Below are 20,290 nucleotides of genomic sequence, written 5' to 3' on the forward strand. Positions count from 1 at the left end.
GAAGCCACCACATCTGTTACAAATATTTTATTCAGACTGGAAGGTACAATCTCTCAGGGTTACATAGTCTAGAGGAAGCAAAAACTGCACCATGCTGAAACGGCATCTATGTCATTTTATTGAGTGGAGATGCTTGGCCTGAAATACTCTAAATGAATTTGGATAGTCTTCTGCTTTGACTATATATACGCATACATATTTCTCTCTCTTAAAAAAACACAACTTTTGCACAGTCTGTATGGAATCTGCACAAAGAAATACCTTGTCTCTCTTTGCTCCAGTTATCTGCTTTTGTATGTAAGCTGCTTCCGGTTCCAGTGTATCCACAGAGGTGCAATAATCAGACCAGCCATATAGCCAAAGGTAGCTCCAAGGGAACAGGAAATGGGCCATACCTGAGGGGAGAACACAAGGTAAAAGCAGACAATGAGGAAAATGTTTGTGGTTTTTTGTACTTTGTGAGCACAAATTCTCAGTGTAATCTAGGTACTGAAAGACAATACAGTCTTACTCTACTTTAAAGCTTGATGTGCTTTCCTAAAAATACCAAAAGTGTAACAATCATCTTCACGAACACTAAATGCCATTGTACAGTTTTTAATTAATATGCATTAAAATGTAATCAGGCTTCTGGCTATTGCAGACTTGAGTTCAATATTCCCAAAACTATGTGAAAAAACTTACAAGTATTTACATCCCCTGAAGTGTTCAGCTAACCTAACCTCCTGTTCTGCTGCACACATCAAGAAATCTGTAGGTTTCAAAACAATTTCTCCTTCCAATCTCTCATGGCATTCTAAAACTTTTAGAGGTGTGTATAAATGAACTAATATTCAAACAAGGCCAGAGACTGAGCTGGATAGAGGAGTTTTCTTTCTCTTGTTTTTGTGGGGTTTTTTTGGTTTTGGGGTTTTTTTGGGGGGTCTTGGAGAGTAGGCAAAGGGATGAATTTCCCTAAGGCCAGCAGTAGGGAGGGAATGTAAATTTGGAAACTGACTGAACATCTTGCACCCAGTTCAGCAAACATGTAGTAAGCCAGTTATGTTAGAGAGCTTTAATTGTAAGCTCTATTTCCTCATACAATAACAGGGATCTGACTCAGTACAGCTGACTTGCAAACCATATAGTACTGAGGCAAAGAAGTAATGGGATTCTCCCCCTGCCGCTCCCCCCCCTTTTTTTAAATTGGTATTGATTTGCAGGGAGGAGTGGCCAAAACAAAACTTAACCCATCTGTCCTCAGATGTAGCTTATATTGGAGTCAACTACATGCTGCATTCAATGAAAGTTTCAACTAAGTTGGTGATTAAAAAAATATTTACTGTAGAATAAACTGAATTGCCATCCCTCTTCAAAATTCTCCTTTGCATATTTTTTGGCAAGGACAGTTTTGCACTTCCTGCTGTTCAGTGCATGTTCCTGAAGCAAGTACAGAATGCACTCTCCTATTTTTTTAATTAAGGGGAATATTTTCACCTTCTGTAGTACTTGAGACTGAGAAATGCACTAGACTTTAAAGAAAATACCCATATCTCAGTGTCCATCGTTCCTTTCTACTTCATTTTGACTTGCAATTCATGAATATCAAATTAACTTATTCTTAATGGTACTGGTTCCTTCTTTCATTCATTTTCCTAGCTCTGATTCTTCTCTTTACTTCATTATCACTCAGAAAAATACATTTATTCACATTCTTTGATCATGGGAATTTTAACTAGGAATAAGAGTAACGTGTTTTGTCCTCTGCTGTTTCATCTTCACAGTCTCCTCAGCGGTTTCATCTTCACATTCCTTAGCATTCGCAGTTTTATATATTATTTGGAGGTCTTAAGGAGTGTAGCAAAGATGATTATAAACAAGGTGCCTTAGGTACTCTTTATTGACCTTGTTTCATTCTTCCATTTCCAGACATTCTGTCTCTGCTACTTGTTTTTGTTGCTGAATATTTTGCCTGTTGCCTCTCAAACCAAAGACTTGCTTGTTTTCATTCATTTCACAGTGGTATTGTAGATCTTCTATAAAAAGCTTTGAGATGCTTTGGCATGGTAAGATGTTATGTATATTTAAAACTCACATGAGTTTGTGGCCTTGGCTAAACTTACACTTCAGGTGGATCTTTTCAACTTTTAAATAGAATGTAATTATTTCTAGCATTTTGCATATTACACATGTCTAAAGGACAAAACAATAAAAAAGTCCCTGCAACCCCAGCTGCTCACTCAGTAACATTCAGTTGGAACGGGAGTCATACTTTCTTATCCACTGATGAAGTCAAATACCACTCTAATATCCACAAAACTATGGACAGAGGCTTCATAACTCAGTGGTCTTTTTACATCAGATTCTCTGAGCGATCAATGATCCTTCATTACATTTTACCTACATTAGGTGAATCTGTAGTTGCCTGTTTGCTTTTTCAGAAGTATAGGTAGATGTTGGACTCTGAATTTTTTGTGTTCCCTTAACTACAGAGTCAATACCCCTGATGACCCATTGGTCCTGTATCTTTTGGTATTTTGTGGGTAGTGGGCAATTGTTGGTACAATTAAAAGGATCTCTGATGATTGTTGTAACTTTTTACCTGACTGAATTGCAACTTGGAACATGATTTTTCAATAGTTATGTAAATAACTTTTAATATTAATTATGTCCCTGTCTTCCAAAACATTCAATTTTTGTTTTGATTTTTAAAAATCAGTGTTACCTTACAGAAGTTTCAGGCTGTCTCGCTTAACACGTGAGCCTCTGACCTCTGAAATCCAACCCTCAGCAATGGCAGCTGGCAAAGATAGGGGGCAAAGGGAAGAAACCACAGAACACTCCATCTCACTGTCTATGAATGAGACAGAACAGAAACACCACCTCATCCCTTCTAGTGGCATAGAACAGAAGGGTACTAGGCCAGGTATGCATTTTTATTATGCTGGTCAGGTGGCCCAAAGTAGTTCTGAAGGCAGTTTGATTGGCCTTTTGAAAACTCCCTAAGCACAGGAGTTAAAAGCCTGGACTTAAAACTGTTGCTGTCCTTACACTATTTTCTCTAACCCTCAAGGCAGGGCAAAAAACCCCTAACGAACAGGATGATACTAGTTCTGCACCTTATATTCTTGACTGCTGGCCTTTAGGCTACATATAGCCAGATGCATCCATGGGTATATCTAAAGCAGCAAGTTATCAAAGACAGATTAGGATGTGGCTCTTAAGCACATCACCTGCACTAAAATAACAGCCCTTGCATATGCTTTTTGTCTGTCTATGAAAGTGTGTTGCTTTATTTTGCATTAGCTGCTGGCCTCATTTTTCTGAGACCCGATCAGTTTCCACTGGACCTTTTTAAATGAATTTGACTTACTTGATTGGTCTGCTTTTGCCCTGTCTTTCATATTATCTCTTAAACTTGGTTTAGCTTCCCTGACTTGGTATGAACTGCCTCTGAGTGATAAAAATCTTAGCAGCTAATATCCGGCTGCCTGTTCTAAGAGATTCCATTCCACTTGTTTAAAGTATGCAACTTGTGATACACCCCTCTCATCCCCCGAGAACTATTCAGCTCAGTTTCTCCTACTTTATGCTCCCTTCTGCTGTGAGGAAGCTGACACATCCTACCCCAGTACTGATGTCACGTCTAGGCTGGGTCAGCAACAGGGGAGTAAGATGTTAGGCAACATCGCCTAACTGCACTTTTTTTGAGGGGGAAGAAGGTTGATCTGGAGAGGAAAGCGTGGGAAGCTCAGGAGACAGGACAGAACGTTCTTCAGGAATCATCATGAAATGCCTTGTCTGTCCCAGTAGCTAGGAAGCATCAGCTACTATTCTCACAGCCTAATACAAGAATAGTCAGTTTGCATATCAAATGCATGCAGAAAAGGGCAATTTTAACAACCTGTGATTACTAGGAATCTCAACCTACATGCTTAATAAGCATAAAAAAATTGCATTTTAAGGGACAGAGCATGAGCCAGTGGTTAATGCAAAACGATCCTGACTTCTGCTATTTGTTTAAATTTTCTTTTTGCCTTTCCTTTTCATCTGGCAGCAGTGATAGTACTTAACAGAGATTTCTTTAGGCTAGCTAAATAGACGCTGCAGAACTGCAAAGTTTCTAGTATATATTAGAACTTATGTTAAGAATAAAGACTCAAATTAGGAATTGCCAACCTTTCAGGAAACAAATGAGCTAGTTTCCTCACAGCTCTTTAGAACACCTATGAACCGATGTGAGAATGTGTAGCATATTGCATGGAAAGCAGAGCATGTTGCAGGATCCCAGCAAGGTGTCTAGCTCTGCTGTACTATGCATGTAGCTAGTTAAACCAGAATGTTGACTGCATGACAGTTTTGTCACCTATTACAAGTCTGTAACTTGCATCCCATGCAATGGGAATTACATAGACATTGATAAGGACGTAAAGGCCAGATTCTTATAGGCAAGAGGAGCAACACCCTAATAAAGTTTTTAAAGGTATGATAAAGTAAGCAGCTGACTGCTGGAACTTTAATTCTACAAATGCAAATACAGTGGGGCAATCTACTATACTTACTTCTTTTTTTTTTTGTAACCTGGTCCCATTCTTTAGGTGAGTGCTTTTCTCATATGCCTAAACTTGATTTGTTTTGTATTCTTACTATTTCAAAAGATCCATTTCTGACTGTCAATTAGAAAGCTATGTACTAATTTTTGTTTCATTTTAAAACTGAATAAATGAGCACAATTACTTTCCCTCCCTGTTTCTAACATGCCTTAAATTCCTGATTGTTTAGTCTGTACTGTCTTAAAAATTTCAGTACATGCCTTTAATCTATTTTGGTTGCATGCACATGTTAACTAAAAGTGTCTTATCACATTGTACAGAATGTGTGTGTTGACAAGCACATGCCGAGGAGAAGGAAGTGTGAGGTTTTTTTTCAGGCTGGGATTTGTAACTAGAAGTTGGTTTTGTGGATTTGTGTTTTAAAGTTAAAGCAAGCATAATTGCCTTTAGTCTCATCATTAAGGTTTACATTAAGAAAACATATCATGAAATAAACAATGATAACCACACTAAAGTGGAACAAGCTTCTACCTCTGTTTAAAAAAAACCTCAAACACTGGATATTATCCCTTCTACTCACATAAAGCAACTTTCTTTTGCAACAAAACTTTCACCTTCTGATCCAAAAGCAAATACAAGAAGGAAACTCTCTGAGCTGTGTTAAGAATAACAAAGTAGTGTGAAAGTTTATAGTCCTAGTTCAGCTTACTCAAGTAACCACCAAGAGCTGTACCCAAGATTCTCTAGATTATTTTTCAGGTTACAAATGTCTGAGAGGTATCTAGGCTGATATTTACAGTCATATTGGCAAAATTACATGGGTCAATCAACTCATTTGACTTACATCAGCACTACCTATTGTGTTTGCAGTATCCAGTATAAAGTGGGAATACATCAATTTCACTTTAACCTAATGATATGAAAACACCGTAGACAGAATATGGTTTCAAAGTCATTTTTTATCGTTAGTAACAGATACTATAGATCAAAATTATGCTACAGAAAACCAGATAGATGGGTGGGCATGCACACAGTAAACCCAGGAACATGTTTTAAAAGTCTGTTATCAAAACATGCAATAAACCTAGGAACTTCACAATTTCCAAAATTCAGTTGTTGTCGATGATGAATGAGGTGTCTGGAATACTAGTTCCACCGCATATAAAGCGTGCTGAGAGGGTTTTGGTCTTTAATTATAACATCTTGTTCTGCAATTAAATTACCTCAAGCTGGGCAGAGGAAGGATGTGTCTAGTAACACCTAAATGATCCTGTTCCGTTTCAGTGGTGTGGTGCTTTAAAGGTGCCACTTCTCAGGTGACACATGAAGCCGGGATCCTAACCACATGTGGTTATTAAAAGTACACCATCAACTTGAAACAGGAGATCTGAAAAAACTGAGCAACTGTAACAAGGGAAGTTATTTTCTATTTCTTTGCTAGAACTGTCCTAACTAACGGTAACCCTTACATACCCACTGTGCATCAGAGGACTAGGGGAGCTCGAGATGTATGTACAACTCTTGGAACCTTTTGAACATCGTCTAGGATAGCCTTATTTAAAAATAGTTTGCAACACTTAATTACGATAATTTAAAGTTGTTTAAGAATTAGAGTAACCTCAAAACATTGGCAAAATTATTCTGCCAGTCTGACACTTGTAATAAACTGAAACATGTCTTGCAGAGTAACTCTTGAAAAGTTTGTGGGTTTTTTTTGTTGTTGTTTAAAATACAGAAATGTAACTACTGTAGGGACTAACTTGCACTCCTGTAAGGCAACTATCTTTACCTTTGTCTGAGATAGGCTTAATTATGTAGACATATAATGAGGAACAACCATAGAAGGGGCCTCCCTAAGCAACTGTTTTGCATAGTTACAAAACACATTTTTCTGAAAACTAGCAAAGGGGCAACAGGCATGGCCAAATTATGTTAAAAAGTTACTTTAAGAACAACAACAGAATAATGAAAAACAATGAATCATCAGGATACCAACTAACTTCCAGCAATATATTTTCTACTTCTAACAGAAATGCTTTATATATTTTTAATTTCCATTCTGAAACATTATTTGGATAATTAATGTCATTTTACTTCCAAAACAATATTCTGTTCCTATTAAGTAATATTTACTTGCCATAAAAGTTGTTGTATGCTAAGAAAAAGAATGCATTTTACATTATTATTATTTTTAAATGTAGACAGGCCCACTAATCTGAATATCCCCTGTATGCAGTATTTTTCAAACATAAACATGGAAAATAAAGTGAAGATTTTCTGAGACATCTGTATTTATCTCAGTTTTGTTGCATGTCACAAGAGGTATGCATAAAGAACCAGTATGTTTTCTTTGGTTTATGAATAACTCAGGATGAAGTAGCATTTTGATTTTAGCCATCAGCACATGAATTGGAACTCCTGATGATGAATTTCATACCAAGTTTACTCCACAGAAGTCTGAAGTACTTTGAAGTAAAAACAAATTCTATTGAAAGATATACAAGACACTGACATCTGATTTTCTGGTCAGGTAAGATATAGGTAATGGTACTCCAGTACCATATAATTTTTCAGTTCTTCTATTAAGATTGCAGGAAAAGACACGAGTCCTAATACAGACAGTTAAGGACTGGGAAATAGATTAGCAAAAAATGAACCTAATGTTGCCCTCAGGTGCTTTTTCTTTGAAGGCCACAAAGCAGCAGCAGAACTGCCATATGTATCTGTGGCAATTCAGACAACAGGTGCCTTACAGAAAAGTGCAGGCAGCTTTATTCAATACCTACTGGAATTCCAGCATCCTCAGCACTCTCTCTTTGCTTCAGCCTCTTGTTTGCTTCAGGTGAGTGGCTGCAGGCCATTTTCATTTGAAACCATTTCTATGAATAAAACTGACTTCACAGAAGTGGGTTTACATACTCCAGTCTCTGAACTGGACTACAGTCAATTTAAAAGTAGACTGTAGACGCTGAAATTGTCTACAGTTTAAAGTGTAGACATGAGATTTGATAAAGTGCCAAATCCTGATCAAGTGGAAAAATACACCAATTCAGGACAGTGCTTAACTTTCTCTGTGAACCTCAGGTTATATTAGATTGTTCTAACAGAGCTAAATCAATAGCAATAGCATTTTTCATTCCAAACTCACAGTGCATTTCTGCACCTGCTGGATGTCAGATGTTTTTGCCAACTTTTGACATTTCAGGACTATAAACAGAGCACAAGGGCAGCAGCAGCAACCCTTTGGTTTGCTTTATCAAATGATACTTCTCAACTATTGTTGACCCATCCAATTCTTATAGTACCAATTTCACCTTGTCTACAACACTCCTTAAATAATGAATTGTCTGATGCTAAAGGTACAAATGGAGCTGTGTTTCCATAACACATTGTTACACCACAAACACTAACCATAACCAATAGAAATATCAGAACCAGATTTTGCAACAAGCAGGCTTTAAGGCCTTAACACTGCTCTCTAAAATGATAACACCACTTTAGTCTCGCCCATATGAGATTTAAACCACATTTTCTGTTCTAGAGCAGAACGATTTCTACTACAGATTTTTTTAAAAAAAATCTTTACAACAAAAGTCTAAAATACAAAAAGGAAAACAATCGCTAATTAAACATGTTCTTATCTCAAAAGCTGGTCTTGAGTCCAAAGACTAAGCTATTCCATTTGAGTCCCTTTTTTGATCTGAGAAGGGTAAACCCAAAATTGTAATCCTCAAGCTCTCTGCTTTTAGGCTAATACGAGAAACAGCTGATGTCAAACGCATGACAGCTTAATACTTTATTCATGCAGATGCCTGGAAGCAAGCTGGTTTTGACCAGGCTCTGATTACTTTTAAGCCTACATTAAGATCTATCTACATGATTTTTTTCAGATCTTGCTTGGGACTTAATCCGTAGGTGTTCGATAAGCGTACCAGCTGGATTAGGTTCTAAACAAAACACTGACAGTCCATGTCTTTTGGGGGGGATTTTTTTTTTTTTTAAAATAAAGAACCTCTTCCTGCAACTGCATTATGTACAGGTATTTTCATGTTCAGTAAGTCAGTGGTTAGATCAGTCACTCTGAAGACAGACAATCTGCACTGAAGATTTTCTTCCCAAACTAAGCAGATCTGCAACAACAGCAGAATCCTTTATGAGGGCCATTCTTTCCCCTGCCTTAGGCTGAAGGCAACACAGAAAGCACCTCTCCTCTTTCATTGCTACAGTGAAAAAAATCTATGAGTTTCTGTAATCACCTGACATCAGGTAGCAAAAGGAATACTCTTGCAAAAAGGGGTTTCATTGCTAGTGCCCAGCAAACTTCTGAAGAACAACAGAAACGTCTCTTGGCTCTCAAGATTTCTGAGACAGCAATGCAGAGCTACTATGTGCAACTCAGTATCTGTGCTGTTGAATCCATACTACTCAGTGGGGACAGAAAAAGGCTCACATCAACTTGCATGAAGTTCAGTGTTCCCAGAGAACCCGATTCATATATGTCTCAGCTTGGCTGAACTGGGAAGCAGTGTTTCTTGGGCAACTATTGAAAATGCCTGGCCAGGACACGGGGTTTTTTTTTTTTTTTCCCCTTCTTCTGTGCCTTGGTGACCAATATTTAAGAGATCACCTTCACAAAAATATTAAATTATCAATAGGTGATTGAAAACTTCTGAGAGTTGTGAACAGGATCTCTAACAAGCTACTTTAAAGAGGTTCATTTCTGCCTTGAAGATTTGTTACCATTTTGGTGCTTCGCTGTGTTGCTTTCCTGAAATAATTTGACTTTAAAAACTACACTACATTTTAACAAGAACTTCTTTCATTTCCCCTTACACAGCAAAATTAGCACTTAAAATTGCAGCTTTCAAAGGCGTTGAAGTGGCAGCCTGCAGGACTGATAAGCAAACTTCTCTATGGCTGGTCTTGAATTGCTCACATGATGATTAAAGTGATGATCAAACAGTTCAGACCCAAAGTGGAAAGCAAGATTTCTTCACCCACCCCACTATTTTAAACATTAGAAGGTAAAAGGTGGAGAAAGTGGGGATGGGGAAAAATAAAGGGAACTTATGGGGAAGAACAGAGCAGCAAATACTTTTTACAATGAGGGTGGTGAAGCACTGGAACAGGTTGCCCAGAGAGGTAGTGGAGGCCCCATCCCTGGCAACATTCCAGGTCAGGTTGGACGGGGCTCTGAGCAACCTGATCTGGTTAAAGCTGTCCCTGTCACTGCAGGGGGGGTGGGCTAGATGATCTCTAAAGGTCCCTTCCAACCCAAGGCATTCTATGATTCTATGAAATACTCCGGATCTAGGCACAGAAAAATTGCTTTGATGCAGGAAGTGATAGTCAGAAACTCTCCCCTGCCAACTTTGGTATCAGGAGTATGTCAGAAATGAGGGTGGAGATGGTGAAGGAAAAGGGAAATACAGACATACAGTTTCTGCTGCTGCCTGAATTCTCTGGGGAGCATTCATGCCCAGAAACAGCTAGTGACAAGTTATGGTATCTGAGGTTTCTGCAGATGCTTTGCTGTTCTGAGGAGTCAGATAATATCTTTTTAGATGTCTAAGTATAGATTATAGAGCTTAGCCTTCATGAGTCATATTTGGCTTTTATTAACTTGGAAGAGTTTTCAAACAGAAAAATCTGCCAGACCAATGGTCTGGTAATACCAAACTTGTGTCTCCTACTATGGGAAGATGGGGGAATGGACAAATAAAAAGTTAACTGTACTTAAAAGTATCTGTCTTAATCTATTAGTGTCTTTTTTTTTGTTAATCAGAGCCTACTGACTTAATTAAGTTTTCCTTACATCATTGGTGCACAGAAGGTGAAATTTTTATACACAGCATAATAGCAAAGTCTGAGATTTTGGGAATAAAATAAAACATGACATGACATTTTAAAATCCTAGCTGAGCAAAAAAGAAGTGCTTGCCTCTCATTGGAACAGGAAAGTGAGTAAGACTTTGCAAGAAGACAGGAGATTGCATTTCAATGAATCCCTTGATTTTTGGGTTACGTTCGTGTCCATCAACAATTAACTAGTGCCAACATATACCTATGTCAGCTTGATGGCAAAACATCTTGCAAGAGCAAAACCAAGTGTTTTTAGGGAAGAAAACCTGATTTTTTTTACTTAAAGTATTAACCTACCCCTCTATTATTTTGAAATAGAAATTTGAATCTCATTGCACTGTTGTAAAGAAAGGCTGGTGGCATAAAAGCAGGCTGTTAGCTACTTACGGAAGACAAATTTCCATTGCAGCTGTAAGCCACAATGTCTCTACAATATCAGAGAGAAAAGCGTGTTGCCTGTTATACTGATTTCTGAAAGAAACCTTTGAAACCATCTGCTTAAGAACAGGCCTTGTAGATACTACTCAGCTGACAGTGTATGAATTTGGTAACCTGAGGAAAGAAAACATCCACTGAGGACATTTAGGAAAAAGTGTTACTAGTGTCATCATTTTATGACAATTGCAGACTTCAGTTTAGTGTCATTTTATGCCAAATGCAGACTTCAGTTATGTTTAATGGAATAATTTCTCCATGCCAACAAAAATATTAAGAAAATAGCACAGACATTTGCATTTATAAAGACAGAATCTGCAATGCCAGCTTCACAGTTTTTATTGTGCAACTACAAAGCTAATGCTTGCCTTCCTTTGAAATCAGACGGTAAGTTTTTAGTACAGTGCTTTGGCCATACCATTTCCACAAATCAATCCAAATCCATTTAAAATGCATTCTGTTAAGTGCTTTTATGGAAGATAGAGGGGAACTAAAACACTAGGAAAGCATCTTTCCTTCCCTACCCATAAACAATAAAAGCTACCAGACTGAAGGCAAACTTGGAGCCATCTTCATCATTTCACATTTCTCCTCCTGTTTGTCTAGCCTCTTCTTAAGAAAATACAGCTCTACTTCATGATAAAATTTGCAAGCAGCAGACACTCATAAATCTGTAACAAAGAACCTATTGAAAATGGAGGAAAAAATTTTGCATTTTACAGCCTTACACTGTTAGCACAGATGCTTCCAATGACTTTTTAAATATTTGGCATAACCCTGTAGGGACACCTTATGAGTAAGTCCAATACACCTGTACAGTTTCAGAGCAATTTTGTATAGGGTGCATATCCAGAAAATTAGTATTTTTGTATTTATGATAAAGGTGTACATACTAACCTGCCAAGGCCGATCCCAATCAAGAGGAATAGGAAATGCTCCAAACCAAGCTCCAAGTATACTGCACATGGTAGTAATCTGTAGACTGCTTTCCCAGATGGACATAGCTCTGTAAAAACAGTGTGTTACAAGATTTCAACAGCAGCAGAAGCTACCATGTCAGAATGTTAGATCTGATTTCTCCCAAGATTTATGAGACTACAAACAGATATAAAAATCCATATATTTGATAAATAGCATGCAGGTTTCTCCTAAAAGATACAAACTATATGTAAAATGTAAGCTGCATATTTTAGCTATAATCACAATCTTTCTATACCACATATTCAGGAGACTTTTTTTTCCCTTGAGATGTTTACTGCAAAAGCTAATTTATTTTACCTGGAAATACACCTATTGAGCTTGAAACACTGTTTGACTGAGCAAATGAAAGTATCACCATGATACTGTGTGCAGTGCAGGGAGATGCAGACATGAAAGGGCAGCACAGGATTGTACAGAAAAGCGCAAGCACCAGTCACGAAGTACTCTATGGTGCAGACATGTTGTTATTATTTGATGACTACAACAATTTGAAATTTAAAATAGGAGTCCAGTATGCGAATATTCCAAAGCAAATTTCCATCAACTGAAAAGAAACACTGCAAATAAGTGTAACCTGCACATTGCAGCCCATCAGCAACATTGCATTCAAGTTCAAGTACACTGGCTGCAGGATAAATTTATTGCACACTAAAGAACTCTTGCATTGCCAATCATGGCACGTATCATAAGAGATGTTAATGACTTCAGTTCTCCATTTATAGCCTTCTATCACTACTGTCTTCAAAAGTTTTGGAAAAGCTGGGTTTCTGTTTAATAGATGAGCACTTATTGTCCATCATCAGTCTACCAAGTGATTGCTTTGCTTTTCTCAAGCCATGAACATTTGAGTACTTGGTACCAATTAAGAAACAAGAACACCAGAAGTTCAGAACACAGTACGGCACAGTTCTGAGACAGAAGAACCGAGTTGAAATCCCTGCTCCAAATCAGTAAGGTGAAGATTTCCGAATCTTAAGTTTGCTACATCTCAGATTATAAACACAAACCTAGCTTTAGCTAACAGAAGAAAAAAAGTTGTGCATTTTTATGGCGAGAACACTAGATAGTAAACTCTGAACTTCACATGTGCTGTTTAGGTTGCATGACCTGAAAGCTTTAACCCTACACCTTGTTTTGAAGAGTCTAAAATTTCTGACATCACTTCTGAGTACACCTAACTCACTGCTGCATTTGCTATTGACCAAACGGCTCACAAGTGTAAAGCAAACATTTTTCATTGTTTGCAAAATAAAGGTAATACAGATTACAATATTTACTGTGCAACATTGATATTTTGAGCTGAACTGTTTCTTCTACAATAACCCCATCCCTTTAACTTACAATACTCCATTTTGATTCACAATCCTACCAGCTTGAGATTTTTTTTTAAAGGGAAAGGTCCTGATCTAACTATAAAACTGTTTAGGAGTCTGGATGTAGAAAATTCTTGTAAATGATTTGCTGAAGCTGAGTAACTGAGCAGAGAGCTGTTAGGCAGCATGGGGAAGAGAACATTCACTACAGCCTTAAAGCAGTGAAAGAGCCAGCAGAATATACTGAGGACTGACTGAGGTACATTTATCCCCCACAAGACATCTTATCTGGTAAATCTACACACATACTGCTACACCATATGGAGGTATCAGACCAAGTCCAAAAGCAAAACAACAGAAGTAGCAATGCACAGTGCCCAAGGGAAGAACATTGGTACTTTGGCAACCATTTGAGCTGCTAATTCAACCACTCTGCAGCACGGACACTGGCTACTCAAATACAACCTGACTTGTCTTCCAACATTATCCTGAAGGAATGATGCTTTGATTATTCTCTTTTCTTCGTGGAATGTCACCTATCGGATTTTTGCAAGTATTCTTTAACCCATCAACCCATCACACAAACCCCTCATTTGCATGAGGCTAACAATGGCAGCAACATTTATAAACTTAATACGTTTCCTTATTTTTTAACTATGAATAAATTACAACTAAGACCATTCCGCAGGCAAAACTAGCAATATTTAAGACAATAAATGATCACTAGTGGCACAAAGCCCTTTTAAAGCCTAAAGTAATTATGTGACCCCTTTAAACAATACAATAAATTAAGAGCTGTTTTAAATAATGTTTCAATTAAGAGGTTAGCTAACATACAAGAATTTACTCAGACAGCTCCTGGACAAGCAAGATCTGGAATTCTGGGCTGCAGCAGGACTGAAATACTAAGCAGCACTTAGTATTTGATGATGCCTACCCTTACAAAGGATGTTTCCAAGTCTCTAAGAGTATGCAGTTCACAAACAAGTGATAAAATAGGTGAAATGAAAACTGGAAGGAGCCTTAAAGTTAGGGTTTTATACTAATTTTTGGCAAGCTTGAAATAAAATCTATTTCCTACCCAGGTGACATCTTATAATTGCTATTATACCAGAAATTTCAACACAATTACCCAGACTACTGATTTGAAATAAACAGTCTCCAAAAGGAGCAACAAAAATCAGCAATTGAAAGCTGATTGCTAAAAGGCTTTTATGCAGGAGGCTATTTCAGCCAACAATTACTGAAAAGCCATTTAAAGAATAATCACCTGCTTCCATTAGTGCCGATAACCCTGTTGCTTTTATTTCCCTCTATCTGCTTACATGATAGTGTATGATCAGTGTCACGACATTGGTCACAACACTAGATGTCAAAATATGGAGTCCAGAGATAGCTGGCATGGGCCCACCCCTTCCCAAATGCAGAATTAGTGAGGAGAGCCCTATTTACAGCCTAGTTAGAACTGAAGGTTTTATGATACACAAACTTATTTTCTGACACATTGTATGTGTAGACTATAAATAAGTGGGTAAGAACAAATTGTTCAAATTCCTTAATATAAAGTAATTTAAAAAAAAATGAAATCTGTTTGGTCCATCAAATTGACATATACAATTCGAAAGTGCACTCAGTTTGAAAATGTGGAGCATCGCGATTTTCTGAGCTACAGTTGTGTTTCATGCAATTTTTTTATGTATACAAAAAAAACCAAACCCAACTGAACACCACCTCCCCTCCACCCCACCAACAACCCAAACTTTATAATACAAACATTAAACCTGCAGTGTCACAGATCACATGTTATCATGAGATGGCACATATAATCCACGTCCTAGAGGCGTGGCCACTTAAAGACTGATCTTGTAGTAACCTTATTAGAAGTGATTTTACTAGCAGTGACTGCACTTCCAAGTGCTGCAAGTAGAAACAAAGCAAGCTAAGCATCTCTGCAGAAAAAATAAACACTTTGCAAGATTATCACTAAAATATTTCAGTCAGACTGACTCAGTTGCACCATAGCTATTATGATGCAATAGATTACATACAAGTTGCTTGAATGTAACTCTATGAATAGCACTATGACAAGACATTACGTGCATCAGTATTTTCACACTAGACCGCCTAAAACATAGCAGAAAGCTATCCAGAGCAATAGCTAGGTAATGAATATCTGTTACTTATTTACACTTGATATGTCAAGGTAAACTTTCTACTTCTAAATGTCTTTTTCTGTCTTTTTGCAAAGACAACAGCACAAGTACATTTTGATCTTTGAAATACTGCACAGGCAAGTAAGAGTAACAAAAATAAATGCCAGTGGTTACTTAAGTCTAAATTGTATTCAGATATTTTAAAAACACATTCCTTTTTCATACTAAGCTATATGCTTAATCAGACTTTCCAGCTTGCTGTTCCAGTGCAGTTCAATCTGCTAAACTCTTCTTTAAAGGCAGACAGCTGTGTTGATATTACCTAACCATCCTTTTCCTCCATTCAACCAGTCCCACCTCATTCCACATGGTTAAGTTAGAGACAACCTTTTAATACATCACGTCTACACTCGGCTCACGCCTAAATGCAAGATGTTCTAACTCATTCATGAGGTCAAATGAAAAAACACAGGATTATTTTTAAGAGAGCAGCTTGCTACAGTCCATAAAAAAAAAATTGCTACAATAGTTCTTTGTAGTCTATTTTCATTCAAAGGCTAGTCTAAATAAACATCATTATTAAATAGACATTTTATTCAGATAACGTCACATGGCTCACTAGTAAGAAGTATGTACCAAGTTGTCAGAGCAGAAATGTCAAAACAAGACAACTCGGTTTCCTATGCAATTGTGCTGAAGTAACATTAAGATCTAGACTAGGAAAGAAATTGACAGGCATTCAACATCTAACCTGGCACAAAGACAGACTGTTGTCAAACATCTGTTATTTCAGTTCAAATATTACTTCCAGCTGCAAAACCTCCAAAGATGACTAAGTGAATCAGAAATTATTTGTTTTGGCTAAACAACTTGGTGCTTTTATTAAAATCTATTCAACCCTTCCACTGAAAACAAAAAACCAAGCGTAACTGATTGAATAAGGATTCAAGATATTTTTCAGTTAGCTGAGAACTGAGATAAACCAAAAGTCAATGCCTGAAACTACTATAAAAAGTCTATGTTTGTCCTCCTCTACAGAAGCTTAAACCAAAAGTAACTCCATAGGACAGCAGAGTTACACAACTTCCCATTTTCTTTTGAGATGAGACTTAACCTTTATGAATTATTAAAAGGGAATGAATGCTAACATCTTGTTATTAAATCTCAAGCATATATGGGACTTCTTTATGTTTCAGCGTCCCAGTCTTTCAACAATCCTGTTATTTAGTGAGTGAAAAAAGGCAGAAGAGAGAGAATACTTCTGAAAAATACATTATCCTTGATACATACTAATGTCATGGCTGTCACTGAGGTGAAAATCAGGTAAAAAGGCTCATTTTACTTTAAACATACTCTTGAAAAAAAATGCTTGAAAACTCTGACACTGAAAACAGCTTTCTTGGAAATTTGAAAAAGAGCACGGGTAAAGATTACACAGTTAAAACCACAGTAAATTATATATAATTTTCACCGTTATATTCAAGTTAAAAATACTGTTAAAATAGTGTTTGTTTTGGCTTGTTATTCCTACTTTAAAAGCTGTATTTACGAAGGTACTATTGGATCATGTGCAAGATTCTCCCTGTACAGCTCAGTCTCAGGTCTCCTCGTTATTTAGCAGCCATTGTACTGGACTGCACAATGGTTTTACACCAGTAAAACATGCATTTGAAACTTTACTTCCTTTGAACACACATAAAGTGAGATTTACTGTCTGGACACCATAAATAAAAAGCCAGTTTTCTAAATCAATATCCTCAAAATAAATAATAACTTTGTCAGAAAAGCTTTCATGAGCCTGTGATTACAAATATGAAAACCACCCATAATTCAGAAAGTTTTCCCTTCTTTACAAAAAAATCCATGATATATTATTCACATCAATTCTGTTAATTTCTATTCTGGGTAAAATCAGAAACTTTAGAATAGAACTTACCCATTTTTACTAAATACACGTATCCATGCTTGTATGTTTGGTCCCAGCACACACAAGCATTGTAAAGTAGTAAAGGTAGACAGGAGAACTGCAAACAAAAATGTCTCAGTCACTGACCTACAAAGAAGGAATATTACAAAATTAAGTGAGGTAGTTACTAATTTTCTAGGAGTTCCAAGATTTAGGGAAAAAAAAAAAAAAACCCTCTAAGTCAACTTGTGAAAGCATGCATGCTTTCTTAAACCTCACATAGAAGAATAAAGTATTTTCTTCTTACTCTGTAGAACAGTAAAGAAAGATGGAAAGAATTCTGGTATCTGTTATCTCAACAAAGACTGAAATGCAGTAAGTACTTTAAATGACTGATACCTGTAACATTTTAAAAAACACAGGTGTACCTCATATAGAACACTAGTTCTGAATTGAAGTACACTTGGATATTTACTTCATTATTCCATTTATTTTTCTAGTTTGAGGTTGTGGAAGCAACCACAAAAATCAAACTACATGATGCCATTGTTAGTCAGTAACTTAGTATCTCTTTCAGAAATCAGGCTGCTTCATGCCTCTCTTCCCCCCACCCCACCCTTAATCATTCCTAAAAATTAAAACACTAATATCAAAAGGATGAAAGATATGCAAGATGCATGTTTTAGAATCTTATGGGGAAAATGACTAAATGAAACTTGGAAAAATGTTTGTACCCATATGTTTAACATAAGTATTAAAGTAAAAAGAACTGTTTGTAGCTGTCTTGAACAACACATCTCCAAATACACAGAAATTGTGAGAGCCAGCTTCCAAAAAAAACCCCTAAACCAAAAAAACTCCAAAAACCCAAATCAGCCACCCTTCTTCGCCCAGCCAGGAGCTTATCCTTTAAATTCCAATGTACCAGGAAATACACAAGTACTTATACCAATATCTGCAAGGAGAACTGCCCCTTAAAATGTTTAAAGACAGGGTCTTCTGACTTACTCTATGAGAGGTGCTCCATAAAGAACAACAATCGCATGAAATAGTATGCAAGACATGAAAAAGTATATACAGCATTTTAGAAATCTGGATATCTAAAAAAGAGCAATAGAATATCAGAATAATGTTTCAAAGGAAAAGAATATAAGTAACATATATAGTCTATATCTTATCAATATCATTATAGTCTACCTATTTCTTTAATTTCAGCTACAGCACAGTATGATAATAGCAAGGCATATTCAAAGCAGTTTTCCCCATGTTTAATACTTTAAGTAATTAAAAATGATCACACTCCATCTAAAATTTTTTCATGCACCCTATTACAATAAGGCAAACATACAAAAAATATAACTGGAAATGACAAGATAAACAGAAATAATTTTATTGGATATTTTTACATTTCTGTTTTACATCTGAGTGTTATGTCCATCAATTAAAAGGCATCTTCCACAGAAAGTGAAAAAATATTTAAAAGCAAGAAGATATGTAATACCAAAAAAAGACATTCAGAATCAAATGTAATACTTAAAATTACATGAAATAAAAACCACTACATTTTCAACTTTTCATCTTAAATTCTAAATCCATTTGAGAAACATCCATGACTGCATAAATCTGCAAAACACATAATTTTCTATGAATTTAAACAACAGTTTCTGGGTACTCACTATATCATATAGCATAGCCAGCTGATAAACAATTCTGGTTAGGTCTGTTCTGACCAGGTCACCAATGGAAATCCATAATTTCACTTGAAGGCTTTTTTTTTTTTTTTTTTTTTAAATTTACTTATGCTAGCTTGGGATGAAATCGCACCTAGAACACGAAGCCTGCTTCATTTTTAAAGCACAGATGGTTAAAATACTTGTTTTCCATAATGACTTTGTGTATTTCATATGCCCCTCAGCAAAACTAGGCAGAAGCTTTGCATACAAAGATACTGCTTTCAGGGATGTTTGCTTAAACGTTTAAGAATCACCACATCAGAGCACTAAATCTTGTCTGACCCAGCAAGTTGGGAGTGCAAGACTATCTACCTGACTTCAAAATGCTGGTGTATTCCCCCACTCCTGAACAAGTTGGGTGCTGCTCCAAGTTCAGTCTGTTCAAACCTATTTCATCGAGATTCATACCTTTAATACTCCCGTCACAAACTGTAACTACAAAAATTTCTCCCAGATTTAGATTCTTCTGTATGTGAATTTCATCATTCAAGGAAACGCAGCCATTTTAATACTTTTCCATATAATTTTTTAAAGTTTACCAAATTAAATTATTTAAATTGTAATGAGCTAGTCTCTCTTTTATGTCTCAAATTCTAAAACGAATTTCTCTTCTTTTAAAGCTATTAGAAACTTATAACTACACATGAGAAAAGTGTTTCTTCATAGCACTGAAGGTCAGGCCTGGACTATGAAATGAGTTCTGTGCCCTTTCAATTTTGCAGACCTTTGCCACCATGCAAATTGTTGGAAGATCAACGACTGGGACTATAAAGAACGATATATTGACAAGAAAAAGGAGAGGCATAGAATCGCTCACCTGAACAGGTTATTTACAGGTAGAAGAAGTTTAACATCACAAAAATATTGGAGAACTTATTTCAAAAATTGCTACACTCAGCTCATTCATGGAAAACAAGAATTCACCACCAAAAATTGTCTTCTTTCTTTCTCATTTGATTATTTCAGTGAAAGCATTTGCTTCCCCTCCGTATCGCCTGGTAGCAATTTAAGAATAACAATCTTACCTTGTGAGCAAATGAACTTCTCTTAGGAGACAGATTTGGTTTAAGGACTAAGTGCAAGATTATATTAAGGGTAGTAACACAAACAGAACAAATACACAGCCACGCGAGGTGCGTTCCCAAAACCGTGAATCCGTCCCAGAAGAAAGCCGGAACAACCGCTGTCAGAATAATTGAAACAACACCGAGGAGGTTGGCAGCCAAGAGCCTCCTTATCGCTGCTTCTTTCATCGCGTTCCCTATCAACCGGCCACCTGCAAGACAGCAAGCCGCACCCCGTTACTGAGACACAGCAGCAGCACTGCAGGACAGGACTTTTCCTGGTCACAACACACAAGCTCTCAGCTTAGTTTG

General features: G+C 36.8%; 1 protein-coding gene across 1 annotated transcript; it reads right to left on the reverse strand.

Annotated features, from left to right (window-relative positions):
* Nucleotides 1-118: 118 nt before the first annotated feature.
* PIGF (phosphatidylinositol glycan anchor biosynthesis class F) lies at nt 119-20,167 on the reverse strand. The gene is made up of 5 exons (XM_009489208.2): nt 19,940-20,167; nt 18,190-18,281; nt 17,212-17,328; nt 11,726-11,834; nt 119-395 (listed from the first exon to the last, which is right to left on the reverse strand). Exons 1-5 carry the CDS (start codon nt 20,165-20,167, stop codon nt 282-284), a joined length of 660 nt encoding a protein of 219 aa, XP_009487483.2. The 3' UTR covers nt 119-281.
* Between the last annotated feature and the right edge of the window lie 123 nt (nt 20,168-20,290).

This window comes from Pelecanus crispus, chromosome 3 (assembly GCF_030463565.1).
Source record: "Pelecanus crispus isolate bPelCri1 chromosome 3, bPelCri1.pri, whole genome shotgun sequence".
NCBI classification, from domain to species: Eukaryota; Metazoa; Chordata; class Aves; order Pelecaniformes; family Pelecanidae; genus Pelecanus; species Pelecanus crispus.